This window comes from Solanum verrucosum, unplaced genomic scaffold (assembly GCF_900185275.1).
Source record: "Solanum verrucosum unplaced genomic scaffold, falcon-dt-bn FXZP01000049.1, whole genome shotgun sequence".
NCBI lineage: Eukaryota > Viridiplantae > Streptophyta > Magnoliopsida > Solanales > Solanaceae > Solanum > Solanum verrucosum.
The window spans coordinates 259,450-275,183 of record NW_026020221.1 but is presented as its reverse complement, the minus strand read 5'-3'; the positions used below and the strand labels follow the sequence as shown (position 1 = coordinate 275,183).

The following is a 15,734-nucleotide window of genomic DNA, read 5'->3' as shown; positions in this document are numbered from 1 at the left end:
ATCCCTTTCTACTGCTGAACTTATGATTTTCTAAGTTAGAGAGTATCTTAGACGAGTCAGTCCATTTGAGGGAGTGGTTCAACTCTTCTTTGATTTTACACAGATCCTTCACTAGTTGAGAGTTCCTTTCCAGGGAGGCAACTAACTTAGACTAAGAGGTCTGAAGTTTCTCTTCTAGTTCAACCTCAAAGTTATTGAGTTTTCACTTCCCACCCTCAAAGGTACCAGGTTCCTCATTGGGTTCCAGACTACCAGTCTCAAAGATACCTATCCTAACACTCATTTCAAATATTTGAGAGTTGAGAGTTGAGTTTTCATACTCGCATAACCTCAGAATTTCACTCATCGTCAAATTTTCAGAAGTTAGTTCATCAACTGAATCAATTAATAGAGAAGCAAGTTTTCTCAATCTATTAATGGGAAGAGTATCTAGATCATCCTTGAGATAAAAAAAGGTTACCTCATTCACATCCTCTTCATCGTCAGATTTTGCCATTAGTGAGAAAATGGAATTGTAGACAGTTTCATCATCTTCCACAGCCATCATCGAGACATCTTCTGGATTTTATGTCTCTTCCTCAGACTCGCTAGATGCATTTCCCCATATAGCCAAATCCTTTCTTCACTAGTTGATCAACATAAACTTTCCTCTTGGCATGGTCTAGAACTTGGTCCCTTCTACGAGGTCTAAAGTCCTGAGTTTCCTATTTCTGGCTGAGACAGTCCCTCATAAAATGACTAGGTTTGCCACATTTGTGACAAAGATCATTTGCATTTGCTGCTCTACTGGTCGAAGCTTTCTTTTGAAAGCCTTTATGCTTCTTGATAATCTTCTGAAACCTTCTAGTGACATATGTCATTTCATCCTCCTCCTCAGTCACATCGTTTTGAGATGTTTTCTAAGCAACTAATTTCTCTTTCTTTCCCTCCTTCATGTTTGTTCATGTTTGTCCCCTATTGCTTGTTCATTTTATAAGTTTGGAGATTTCTAATCAGTTCATCCATGACAAACGTCTTCAGATCCTTTGCTTTAGTTATAACATTCACTTTGCTTTCCCATGAATTGGGAAGCACTTTGAGAATCTTCTGAACTTGTTTGATTAAGGGAATAGGTTCACCAAGACATCTCAGTTCGTTGGTTATGGATGTGAATCTTGAGTTCATCTCGAAGATGGTTTCACCTTCCTTCATACAAATATTCTCATACTGAGTCGTAATAATATTGACCTTTGACTCCTTCACTTGTGTTGTTCCCTCATGGGCTGTTTGGAGACAGTCCCATATCTCCATGGCTGTCTCACAGGCAGAGATTCGGTTGTACTTATCTGACTCGATTCCACATACTAGAATCTTCTTTGCTTTATAATTTTTCTCTATTTTCTTCCTGTCTGTTTCGTTGTACTCATTTCTAGTTTTGATAACAATTGTAGTGAGCTCTCCATCTTTCACCTCCTTTGTGGGAATGTACGGTCCATCAAGAATCACGTCCCACAACTCAGTTTCTTCAGCATTGATGTAATCATGCATGCGATTATTCCCCCACCCATAGTATTGTACATTGAAGCGGGGTGGTCTGGTAGATGACTGACCTTTCTCCATATTGGGTGGAGCAGTCATTCCTTTGTATCTTTTCTTTACTTGGTGTTACCCAAATTGAAAAGTCAAGCTCTGATACCACTTGTTGGAATGTATGCGTCCACTTAGCTACGATAGGACTAGGTCCTCAGAACGATTTACAATGACAGAAAGCAGATAAATACTTAAAGTAAATAAATCCTGAAAATAAAAATTGTACACACAACTTTACGTGGAAACCCCCTTGCTCAAGAGAGTAAATTCACGACCTGCCTCACAGGATTTTCAAACTATTTTTACTAAACTTCACAAGCAAAAGTAAAACACAGTTTACAACTTGAGATTAACCTACTAATGTCCACACTAAGTAATATAACCTATTACTTAACCGAGCCTAAGCAAATATAGCACTGCCCACTATACTAATCCTAACCGATTAATATAGACTTTGACGTAAGACACTAAGTTGCTCATAGCTAAGTTCTTACAATGATTCACACAAGCTTGAAATGTTTCTATCACAAACGAAACGATTCCTACAATATAAGCACGATTACAAGCAATCAAAGTAACAACTGGTACAGGAAGCAATAATGCAATCTATCAGGTCCCTGCTGTTTTGAAGCTTGAATATCTCTGTTTGAATGAATGAGTTATTTGTTGTTTTTGATCTTGAATATATCAAACATCAAGAGTTAATGCCCTTTGGACAAACAACCTCATCGCTTCTGATTGGTGTAGTACACTGGCGACTCCACTAACTTTCTAACGCAAACAACTTTCCAGTTGTACAACATTTGACCCTTGACAAGCATACCCTGTAGTGGACCGAGTCCCTACACTTGTGAGGAGATCATCAAAACATCTGGGAGCATTAAAACTTATCATTTGTGATTTTAATTATTTATTATGACTGACAGTTATGTTGTAACTTCACAAATATTATAAATGGGACTTTAAGAAGATGATGGTAAGGTGCTCAATCACGATAGGTGGAAATTTAATAAAAACTATTTATAATTTGTTCGTTAATTTCTTTGGAATTCGTGAGTTCTTCATAATTAAATTGGTTTTAACATATTGAGATAGATAATTAAATATTAGGGGTATTATATTATATAAATATTATTCGAATTATGATATTGAAAATATTGGAACTTAACCCTAGACTTGAAACTTAAAAAATATGATAGTTGAAGTGTTAATTGACATCAAGATTTATGAGTTTGATTATAAATTCTAGTGAATTTTTAGGTCAAGGCTAAACACATAGTAATGTGGGTGTTGTTAGTTTCAAATCTTATTGTGAATATGTACTTGAATAAATTGGATTGATTTGGAAGCTCAACGAAAAGGGAAGGCTCAAGTCCCGGGGTGATTATTCAATTATTTGAGGCAAGTGGATTTCTAAACCCTTGTTAAGTGTATAACATCGTGTATTTCCTTGTGGTATGTGTTGGGGAGTAATGAGAATTGGTGATGGGTTGACTTGTCCATGTTGAATAATTCTAATGTTGGAAAAAGGGTAATAAAAAGGTAATGTGATTAATTATTGATGTGTGATGTTTGAGAATGATTTGAAAGACTTATTGCTTAATTGTTGGTGTTGTATCACAATTGTATGGTTGCGATTTGTGCATTGTTATGAAAATGGGCATCTCCTCATTATTTGTGTGAACATGTCATTTGCATTGGTTCTGAGACATGGTTGTGATAAGTGTTATGTGATAAGAGGATGTACCATTTCGAGGGACGTATCGCGCACCGCGATGGATACTTAGATCGAGGGATATCACGCACATCGATGGATACTATATATCGAGGGTCGTATTGCACGCCGCGATGGATGCATAGACAGATATGCCCCCCATGGGTTCCGGATTGAAGGACAGCGGGTGTGTATCATTAGGTCAGACATACATCACTATACTTGACATTGCATTTTATTGCATTGCACATCTTTATCATTGATGAACTTGATCTTGTGTGTTGCTGATCTTGTGCGTGCCTTTCTGTGGAAGTTGTGATTGATGAATATTGAGTTTGTTGTTGAGGATATGTAACTATTAGAGTGTTGTTATTGAGCTGTGTGCTATGTAAACTGTGAACTGTTAGGTTGAGCTGGTTTTATGCGGGTTGTAGTTTTGGATGTTCAGATGGGTTGTAAGGAGTACCCGTATTCTATTCCCTTAGTTTGTGTTTAGAAGTTTACTTGCTGAGTACCATGTGGTTTGGTACTCACCCCTTGCTTCTACATTTTTGTAGGTTACTAGCCCGGAACTTCATGATATTTTCTCTTCTTTTCCGAGGCTTCTTGGAGATTTGTGAGGTAGTTGGTTGTCATCTCAGCGGACCTTCTTACTCCTATTTATGATCTTGTTCTATTCTAGAAACAATGTCATTTGAGACTTGTGTTTTTCTTTTTGAATCAATTGTAATACTTTAGAGGCTTGTACACGTGACAACCAGGTTTTGAGGTTTTTATTAAATTACTTATATTTTATTTCCACACTTTATCGTAATGGTTGAGTTTAGGCTGACTTGTCTTGGTGGGATAAGATGAGTGCCATCACGTCCATTTTTGGGTCGTGACAATAAGGTGCAATTTGACTAATATAACCCTACTATCAATCATTATTAAAATGGTTTGTACCTTTTGAAAACCGTAAAAGCAATTTTTTTCACATTAAAGTAGTCTTGTAACATTAAAATGGCTAGTAATTATTAAGGGCAGAATTGGAAAAAAGTGACTAATTGTTTCTTGATTGTTTAAATTGACAATTAATTTTGGACAACTATTTTTAGTATACGTGACAAACAATAGTGGACGGAGGGAGTATATACTTAAAAATTGAATTTCAGAATAGAAAATATACGTGTATTGCATGCTACTTAATACTGCCTCCATCCCTAATTACTTGTCCACATTTCCCTTTTAGTTGTCCCTAATTACTTGTCCATTTTGACAAATCAAGAAAGAACAATTTTTTTTTGCCTATTATACCTTCAATTAATTACTTTGAAAAAGGTTGAACTTCTTGAAAATATTATGTTATTAATTCATCTACTTCATAATTAATAGGGGTAAAATGGTAAACTCACTATGTCAATTATTGATTTCTTAATAGGTGTGTCAATTCAAAAGTGGACAAGTAATTAGGGACAGAGGGAGTATAAATATTTGTAAATGATTTAAATACAATTACAATATGTATAAATAGTTATTCATAAAATTAAGTAATCAAAAGAGAAGGAGTGTAACACCAAATTAAAGCTTAACATCAAATGGACAATCTGACAATCATATCAAATAGTTTTAAGAAATTGTAAATTTCACATGAGTTATTAGTTTTGAAGATCTCACATAATGTTCGAAGAGAATATATAAAAATTTATCAATATTCATTACATTATTATAGCATCACAATAAATTATACAACTTCAGATGTACACTATGTTCATCCCACAAATATTTGAAAATAAGATGAAATAGAGTAGACTAAAAACAATAAAATATCTACTGAATTCTAAAACTTTAAAATAACAAAAATTAAAGAGAGAATGGAGGAACTTCCTCAATAACTAACAAATCATAAATAGATTTACCTCTTTTCTATTGCATATGTGATGAGCAATTACATCCATCAACAAAACATTAGAATAACTAAGTGTATGCATTGACATAAAGTGACTGTGATGAGCAATGCAATTACATCCACCAATAATCATCCATCAACAATTATACATCGGAATAACTAAGTGTATGCATTAATATAAAGTGATTTTGAAAACAATTTTTTGTTATGTATATTTGTAACGACCCATGCGGGTATTTTGGTCAATTCGTAACTATAATTATGAATTTAGTGGGGTAGTTTTAATAATTAATTTAGTTGGTGATTAAAGAAGATAACATTAAAATTAGTAGTGGTCCATTTTTTTTTATAATTAGTTACATATAACAATTAGGTTAGTAAATAATCTGTTGAAAGAAGGAAGACAAAATAGATGCTTGAGCGTAAAAACAAATTGAGAAGAGGGCTTACTTGTGCGGCGACTACAAGTTTCTTTATTAATCGTTACCGTGCAGATTTTTGGAGGAATATATTACTTCTGTAAAAGTGAAATCATTAAGGGTGTATTGGGTTGTTACGATGGTTAAGTGTATCAAGTCATTGGCCGTAGGTTTCAATATTCGTGTGAAACAATTTCCTGGCAATCAAACACGAATTAATGTATTCCTTATAGTGAGTATTGGATAGGAAATACTGTACAAGTTAAGATTATAGATATATAGATTTGGGGACAAAACTAAATGGATAATTGTCAGGAAATCATTACAATAATTATGTGGTAATCATAAAGTAACGATTGGGAGATGTTAATTGAGTAATTGAATTATATCAAAAGGCATAGCAAGTTTTGCTCATAAGTGCTTATTTCTGAGTGATTAGTATCGCTAATATAGGTTGGTTGTTTCTGCTATTATTGATGTTATTAAAAATTGGGTGGAAATGTTGTTAGGTATTCACGTGAGTTGGAGTTCTTGGCTAATACCTCTTAATGGTCAATTAATGATTTGGACTAATTTATTACAGTTATATAGTATATAGAATGAATAAAGTTGCAAGAAAGTGAGGGTACTGGATACCACACATAATTTAGTATCTCGTTATAAATTAAGTTTTGATATATGGAGATAGGTAATTAAATATTAAGTGTATTGTATTAGTTGAATACCATTAAAGTTATGCTAATTGGAGGAATTAAGACTTACCCTTAGGGTTAAACCATAGGAAAATTGATTATGGAATCGGGTGAATTTTTGGGTCTAAGCTAGACATATAGTAATGTGGGTGTCTATAGACTCGTTAACTTACAAATTATGCATACTTGATAGATTGGAAACATTCGGAGGCGTTAAGGAAAGGGAAGGCATTGGAGAAGTAGCTTGCCTGATGTCGGCTCTTCGGTGGAGGTAGGTTATGGTTTTATTCTATTTGATAGATAGACTCTTAATAGTGATTAATATGGATTGAATGATATTGTGAAGTTATCTAGGTACTTGATTGTGTGGTTGTGTGGTTTGTGATTGGTCTAAAATCCTGAGACCGTGAAATTTATAATCGTGAACCCTCCCTATCGAAGTGATGCCTTGAATAAAGAAGGCTTGATGAAATATTGTTAATGAAGTGAAAAGTGGTGATAATAAATGATAAATTAACAATATATTGGATCGGATGCCATGTTCCGGCATGATATTATTGGATCGGATGCCACGAGTCGGCATGCTATTATTGGATCGGATGCCATGAGCCGGCATGATATTATTGGATCGGGTGTCACGTTCCGACACGGTAACATTAAAGGAAAATATATATAAACAACGTAATGTACTCAATCTCAAAGAACTCACTTTCCAAAGTAGCTTGGTTTGGAGGCATGAGTCCTTAAGTATGATCTTGATATTGTTGACTGCTTACGTACTTACTTTAGTGTTATTGTCACTGGTTCATGTTGTTTGTTGCTTGCCACCTGCTAAATGTCATAGTTGATGTTATACTATTATTCATTACATATTAGTTTCTATTTTAGGTCGGCCGATGATATCTACTCAGTACATGTTGCCCTATACTGAGCCGTACTTGTGTTTTTCTTTGTCTTCTTTTTTATGGAATGCAGCGAGTGTACCAACGGCTTGACTCTCCCTCTGCTCTAGCCAGTCTCTAGTACATCAGGTTCAAGGGTGAGCTATTCATTTGAAATCCTGTTGGATCCTCTCAGTCATGACATGATGTCCTTAGTTTTCAGACACAAATTACTTTATTCATTTATATTGGTGTCTTTAATACTCTTAGACTTGGTATTTTTAGAATATATGTCCTTATGTGTTGACTTTCAGGTTTTGGGGATAATATGTAATAGACTTTAGAGGTTTATTTGATTGGTTACTTTAATAAGTTTTGAGCTTTTGCATTATGGTTGTTATCCGTAGTTGAACAATTGAATATAAGTTGGGGTTGAATTCGTTGGTTCTCCCACCTAGGAGGTTAAGTGTGGGTGCCACTCATGACTCGTTTTGGGTCGTGACAATATTATAAGTCTGAAATTATAAAAGTCATATAAAAATTGATTATATACATAACATCTATGTGAATCCGATTGGTTAAAGTAGGGATATGTAAAGTTTCTGACTAAACTCTAAATATGTATGTCATATTAAGATGTATGGTAATTCAAAGAACATTTTTGTTCTTTAATGTGAAAGGATATTTCAGTTTTTAAAGGATATAATTTACTGCCTTTTGTTGTTACGAAACACTTCATCTACCAAACTCCATTTTAGAATGAAAACAAATTGAATATTCTGTGAATTAATTCTATCTAGAAATATAATGGATTAATACTATATAATTATTATTTAAAAAATTTATGAATTAGTTTTTTAAATATAGATTTTAGATGATAAGTATTATTAAATTAGATATTTTAATTAGGAATTAATCTAAGGAAGGGCAAAAGTCATTAACATGTTAATTAAAATGAAACAATTTAATATTTAAATTAAATAGTTAAATATTTTATAACATTTTAATTTATAGTAGGGGTAAAACCGTAATTCAACTTTTAATTTTTTTGCTCCCACTTATAGTAATATATATGATATATACTAGTCTTGCGAACGTGCATTGCACGTTTGTCCCAAAATTGACATTAGAGAAGTTAATTTATATAAGTAAATATATCATAGTGGAGCTTACATAAATTCATCACTAATTCCTTTTATATGTAAGTTTGACATAAGAATATAACTTTTCACAAAAAATAGCATGAAAATCTTGTGTCAGATGTTGGAGATTTGATATTTTTAATGCTTCATGAAAAATAAATCTTTTGTTATATCAAAGGAATTAATAAATTTTACTTACCAAACGTAAGTTTTAATAATCAAAAAAGAAATTGGCTATAAAAGATACGTATAAACAAAAATATTACAAAATGTCTAGGTGGTGTAACATCAATTTTATAGAAAAATATTACAAGTTCAAACATAAAAGAAAGAAAAGTAAATAAAGACATGACATCCATAATAAAAGACATCACATTAAAATATATAGACAAATAAAAGGAGAATTATAATCTGTATTTTTAATTATTATTTTTTTGTGAATTTGATCAAGATCTATAAAAGGAGAATTATAACGTGTAACTTTACCTAAGATATATATATATATATATATATTGAATATTTAATGTGCATCAATTAAATATTGAATAAGGTATATATAATTTGATAAAGAATATGATATGTTTAAACGGTTGGAAGCTAAAAGTGAAGAAAATAAATAAATGACACATATTAAACTTGTAAATAAAAAGTTCATAGAATTTGTACAGGTCTAAAGGTAGATGAAAGGTCTTTCCAATTAAATTTAATAGACAATTAATTTTTTATAAAGAAAAATAAATGATAAATATACTTTTAAAGGACTTTTTAGTTAGCACTTTTAATAAAATAATCTTGTTGTCACGCACCGAGCCTACACCCTGGACGTGGCGGGCACTCGAGAACCATTGTTGGCCCCAAGTGAACCCTTGGCTTGACTTACTTACTCAACGGAAGACTATATGCAATAAGAAAGGAATTCAAATGCTAAACAACTTAACTGTCTCAAACTGAACTCATAATGGTTTGAACATAAACATTTAACTTAGCCAAAATGGCAACTCAAATATGAACATAAGTTAATAACAAAATGATGACGAATGAACTAACATCTGACTGACTATCTATGAAGCCTCTAAAACAAATGAGATGGATGTCGGGACAGACCCACGACATCCTAATGAACTATCTAATATTGAAAGTAAACAAAAAGGATCCTCCGAAATGCAAAGAGGCACACACTAACAGATTCTGAACTGCTCACTGGATCAACGATGCGCTGGATGCCAATCCTAGTTACCTGCGTCTGCATCATAATACGATGCAGGCCAACTGGCATCAGTACATTGAATGTACAATATGCGAGTTGGAATACTAAACACAACATAGGCTTGGAAAGAATCTGAAAGGAACTGAAGAACTTACCTGGCTCAACTCAACTCAACATAACTGAACTCATTTCGATATAAAGCAGTTTAAAACAAGTGCAATATAAAGAAAAGTTGTTTAAAACATAATGTCAACTATCTGTGTAAGCAAATATACAAATAACTCTGAGTTGTATGTAAAAATACAAATAAACTAATGTATATAAAAATACAAAGTATTGTTGTGGGAGTTTCTCTAATCGACAACCATCACATAAGAGCTATTGTGATGCAATGATCTCCCTCACGCTGCTAGCGCATCATATACCCTGTCAGGGGTATAGGACCTAACTAACTAAGTGGATCCACTATTCTACGCGAAAAAGATTTATCTAAAAAGTATGACCCTTTTCTACCCATGATGGCTACATGGTTTATGGAGACGTGAATTATCTGAACTCAAGCTCGTCCCCATATCGGTGCTCAATACTACTCCAAAAATATGATACTAGCTCTTTATGTTTAAAACATACTTATTTCTGTGATTTGAGATAATTGCTCAAAACTTAGCTCAAAGGCTATCTTGGAAATCAAAGTTTCCCCTCTTGCTTAATTATGAAAGCATTTACTCTTTTCTGAAAACTAGCTCAAATACTCTTTGAAAATCAAGGTTTTCCTTTCTTGTTTAAATGTGAAAACATTTTAAACCCTTTTGGGAATACATAGTCCCCATATACTTTTGAAGAAATGAACTTCAAGCTTTACTCTTTACTCTTTACTCAACTCAAAACTTAAGTTTTAAAGCCAAGTTAAAACGTTTGTAAAGGACTTTTAAAAAAAGAAACTTTATGAACTTCTCTTCACTTAACTCTTGACTTCTTGACTTCACTCCTAACTGATCCTTAAATTGAATTATGGATTCAAGGATCGTGATTTGTGATAGGAAAGATCTCATGATGTTTAGGGATGAATTTAGATAGCTAAACATGAGAAAAAAGACCAAAAATCAATATCTGCGGGTGGGTCCGTGACGTGGAGACATATTTAATTTTTAGTTCGAAACTTCAACAAATCCATTCAAGAACTCAATTTCTAAGCTTTCAAGAACTTAAATTCACTGAAATAAATCATGATTGGTGCGTGGGTGAATTAACCCAATGCTATGTGATCTCACATACCTTGTAGGGATCACCCCCGACGAAATCTACAAGCCAAACTCGACGATCTTGACGAATCTTGAACGTTCTTCTCCTTTCTCCTCTTCTTTTCTCCTCTCAAAACCCTAACTTTTTTTTCCAAAATCTTAAACTGACTAAGTTCAGTTTAGACCCCTAAGTAATTACCAAAAAACGAATTAAAATAAAAGGGTAAGGAAAAGACCAAACTACCCTTCCAAAAATCCGGATTTGGACATTTCCTTAATCCAACATCCCTACTTCCAAAAGGCATAACTTACTCATACGAACTCGGAATCGCGTAAACTTGGCGGCGTTGGAAAGATCATTTCAAGATATTTCCAACCATATCTGTAAGTACACCTAACTCATCCCGATCTAGGAGTTATGGTCATTTGAAGTTGACCAAAAACTCATTTTTCCTAACCTAAACAAATTTCCAGATTTACAGTTCTTTCCAAAAATGACTATTTCCAATTCTTAGCTTCTTCCTAGCTATTTCAACTTGCGAGATGTTACAATACTTATCCCTTGGGAACATTCGTCCTCGAATGAGATTACTCTTAGTAGGCAAAGGGTGGCAACATCATGTTCAAACACCCAACAAGCAAGGCAATTACAACATGCTAACTTATAATTTAAAGAGTACTAAGAAGAGAATTAGTACCTTCGTCTGCATTTTCTCCGGACTCAAAGAGATGTGGATATCTCTTTCTCATATCTTCCTTAGCTTCCCAAGTAGTCTCCTCAACAAATTGGTTCATCCAATGAACTTTGACTGATGCTACCTCTTTTGTTCTCAACTTGCGAACTTGGCAATCTAGAATCTCAACATGAATCTCCTCATAAGATAAGTTATCCTTGATACCAATATCTTCGGTTGGTATGATAAGTGAAGGATTTCCCATGCACTCCTCCAACATGGAGACATGGAATACCGGATGAACCGATGTTAACTCTTGTGGTAACTTCAATTCATAAGCTACCTTGCCAATCCTTTTGGAAATTTGTAAGGATCAACATACTGGGGGATAAGTTTCCCTTCTTACCCAAGCCATATAACATCCTTCATGGGTGAAACTCTCAGGTACACCCAATCACACAATCCACCTTGATACCTCAAAACACTATCTCCCCCTTGTTCAAAAGCCATCACTTTTTGCTTATGAACACTTGCCTTTAATTCAAGCAATAAAGGATATTGGTCGTGCTTTCCTTTTACTTCTGACACTAATAATAATTCAGTCCCATTCATCACCACCACTCCTCTTTCTGTGGAATCCATTAGTAGAACTCATAATCATGTAAGTCTATGCACATATTTTGCTAACTCTTTCTTATCTTCCTCAACATGGGCAATACTACCCATAGACAACCTGCTTACGACATCAACGACAACATTAGCCTTATCTGGGTGGTATAGAATACTCATGTCATAACCCTTGAGTAATTCTATCTACCTCCTCTGTCTGAGATTGAACTCCTTCTGAGTGAACACATACTGAAGGCTCTAATGATCGGTGAACACATCCACATGAACACTATAAAGATAATGGCGCCATATTTTCAAAGCAAATACTACAATAGCCAATTCTAAGTCATGGGTTAGGTAGTTCTTCTTATGAACTTTCAACTGTCTAGAGGCATAAGCTATAACTTTGCCATTCTACATTAACACACAACCCAATCCAACTTTAGATGCATCACAATACACCACAAAACATTGCATACCTTCTGGTAAGGTCAATACTGGGGCAGTAGTTCAATTCCTGAGAGCTTTTCTCACAAGCTTCAGACCATTGAAACTTAACTATTTTCTTAGTCAACTTGGTCAAAGGAGATGAAATAGATGAGAACCCTTCGACGAACCTTCTATAATAGTTAGCCAACCCCAAGAAACTCCTAATATCCATTGGGGATGTGGGTCTAGGCCAGTGTTGCACTGCCTCTATCTTCTGAGTGTCAACTCTAATTCCATCACCGAAAACTATGTGGCCCAAAAATGCCACAGACTCAAGCCAAAACTCACACTTAGAGAACTTGGCATACAACTTCCTATCTTTCAAAGTCTGAAGAACTATTCTGAGATGGCTAGCATGAGTTTCTTCATTCGTTGAATAGATTAGTATGTCATCAATGAAGACTATAACAAACATATCTAAATAAGGTTTGAAACTCTATTCATAAGGTCTATGAACGCTGCTGGTGCATTAGTCAAACCAAACGACATGACCAAAAACTCAGAATGACCTTAACGGGTCCTGAGTGTTGTCTTTGGAATATCACATTCCCTTACTTTCAACTGCTCTTATAACTCTTTCAACTCTGCTGGTGCCATTCTATATGGCAGAATAGATATAGGATGAGTATCTGGAAGAAGGTCTATACCGAAGTCTATTTCTCTCTCAGGAGGGACTCCGGGTAGATCATCTGGAAAGACTTCTAGGAACTCTCTTACTACTGAAACTGACTGAATAAGAGGTATCTCAACACTAGAGTCATTAACTCGGACCAAGTAATAGACACACCCCTTAGAAACTAACTTCCTTGCCTTAAGGTACGAAATGAAACGACCCTTAGGCACTGCTGAACTGCTTTTCCATTCTAAGACTAGCTCATTTGGAAACTGAAACTTTACAACTCGAGTTCTACAATCAACTGAGGCATAACAGGCATGAAGTCAGTCCATACCTAGAATGACATCAAAATCTACCATGGTACTACTATGATTGACGAAAATGAAACAATCACGATAAACTCTTTCTGCTAGAATAGAATCACCAATAGGTGTAGAAATACTGAATGGTTCACTAAGTTGTTCAGGAATAACATCAAAATTCATAGCAACATAAGAAGTTACAAAAGGTAAACTCCCTCCTGGGTCTAGCAAAGCATAAACAGTAAAATCAAAGACTTGGATCATACCAGTGACAACATCTGGTGAATCCTCTTGCTCTTGGCGATTGTTGATAACATATAAGCGGCTTTTTCTTCCGCCAATACCTGAAGTAGCTCTTCTAGGTGCACCTCTATCTGGTGAAGCAACTGAAGAAGACTGGGCCTTATTACCCTCTTTACCATTACTCTGCCTGTTCTCAAGACACTCCCTCATAAAATAACCATTCTGATCACACTTGAAACAACTAGTGGAGCCATCACGCCACATCCATGAGTGGTTCCTACCACACTTAGTACATGCAGGAGGCTTACTACCACTTTGTGCAATACTACCTTGAGAATAAACAGGTTTAGCTCAGAAACTTTGGGAATTCTGACTATTGTACTCACTTTGTTCTTAGGTGCAGGTGCACTAGCAGATGATGGGGCATGTCCCTTCTGTTTCTATTGGAAAGAAGACCGGTTCACACTACTATTTTGCTGCCTGAACTCGTTCCTTGATGTCTTTGCCCTCTTATTCTTAAACTCTTCTCTATTATTCAGCTTATCCTCCTCAACTTGTTGTACATGGATCATAAGCCTTGCTAGGTCCATATTCCTTATCAGCATAGCTGCCTTGCCTTCCTTGCTTGACTGACGAGACAACCCAGCAACAAATAAACTTATCCTACTCCTCGCAACCATCTCCGGAGCATAGCGGGAAAGTTGTGTGAACTTCAGACTGTACTCATGAGCACTCATAGACTCCGGATTAAGGGTGAGAAACTCTTTTATCTTTGCTTCTCGCAACTCACGGGGAAAGAAACACCCCATGAGAGCACTCTCAAACACATCCCAAGTCACTATTGCTGCATCCTCAACCCTATTCTTTTTCCATTGGTTGAACCAGATTCTAGCGACGCCGTTCATTTGGTATGCTAGTTCCACCCTCTCCGCATCAGCAACATGCATCACATCAAATACCCTTTTCAGGTCCTCAATGAAGTTCTCTGAATCCTCAGTGACACTTGAACCTGTGAGGCTTGGTGGGTTCATCCTTAAAAGCTCACGGATCCTTGAAGTACTAGCCACTTCCTGTCGATTATCTCTCTCTCCAACTTGATAGGTCGCAACTTGACTTAACATCCGAATAGCTTCACGGAATTCAGCCTTGGTGACCTCTCCTTGGGGTTGCACTTCTAGTGCATTAGGAACCCCTTGTTCCTCGATATTTCTCCTAGAAGAACGACCTCTGACTGCTCTTCGTGGAGGCATGATTATCTACAAACACGCGCAAGCACGAATTAGAGGGAAACTTTTTAGAGATCAAACTCTAACGCACGAAAAGAGTGTGAAAGAAGTGAGAGATTTTCCTAAATATTGCAGCCTCCTAATTATAGATGTGGCGCGCTTCACACCGATAACTAGGACTCTACAGACACGACTTCATAGACTCCCTAGAACTCTTGAACTCTGTGCTCTGATACCAAGTTTGTCACACCCCGAACCTACACCCTGGACGTGGCCGGCACTCAAGAACCATTGATGTCCCCAAGTGAACCCTTGGCCTAGCTTACTTACTCAGCGGAAGACTATATGCAATAAGAAAGGAATTCAAATGCTAAACAACTTAATTGTCTCAAACTAAACTCATAATGTTTTGAACATAAACATTTAACTTAGCCAAAATGGCAACTCAAATCTGAACATAAGTCAATAACAAAATGATGACGAATGAACTAACATCTGACTGACTATCAATGAAGCCTCTAAAACAACTGAGATGGATGTCGGGACAGGCCCGCGACATCCTAATGAACTATCTAATACTAAAAGTAAACAAAAGGGATCCTCCGAAATGCAAAGAGGCACCAACAGACTCTGAAGTGCTCACTGGATCAACGATGCGCTGGAAGCCGATCCTAGTTACCTGGGTCTGCATCATAATACGATGCAGGCCAATTGGAATCATTACATTGAATGTACGATTGGCAAGTTGGAATGCTAAACACAACATAGGCTTGAAAAGAATCTGAAAGGAACTGAAGAACTTACCTGGCTCAACTAAGACTG

General features: G+C 35.5%; 2 protein-coding genes across 2 annotated transcripts in view; one reads left to right on the top strand and one right to left on the bottom strand.

Annotated features, from left to right (window-relative positions):
- The window catches only part of LOC125831588 (pentatricopeptide repeat-containing protein At5g01110-like), an 809,602-nt gene that overhangs the window by 534,775 nt on the left and 259,093 nt on the right, over positions 1–15,734 (top strand). The window lies entirely within an intron of this gene.
- Positions 13,494–14,936, bottom strand: LOC125830955 (uncharacterized). The gene is made up of 5 exons (XM_049510144.1): positions 14,405–14,936; positions 14,250–14,315; positions 13,788–14,015; positions 13,645–13,667; positions 13,494–13,547 (listed from the first exon to the last, which is right to left on the bottom strand). The coding sequence occupies exons 1-5, from the start codon at positions 14,934–14,936 to the stop codon at positions 13,494–13,496; spliced, it is 903 nt and encodes a 300-aa protein (XP_049366101.1).

Excerpts from the sequence above, each read along its gene's own strand:
- LOC125830955 (XM_049510144.1), bottom strand. The coding sequence starts at position 14,936 with ATGCCTCCACGAAGAGCAGTCAGAGGTCGTTCTTCTAGGAGAAATATC. Across the intron at positions 14,016-14,249 it reads TAGCAAGGCTTATGATCCAT|GTAGTATTGCACAAAGTGGT; the intron begins GTACAACAAGTT and ends TTTATTCTCAAG. Across the intron at positions 13,668-13,787 it reads ACCTAGAAGAGCTACTTCAG|ACCCAGGAGGGAGTTTACCT; the intron begins GTATTGGCGGAA and ends ATGCTTTGCTAG.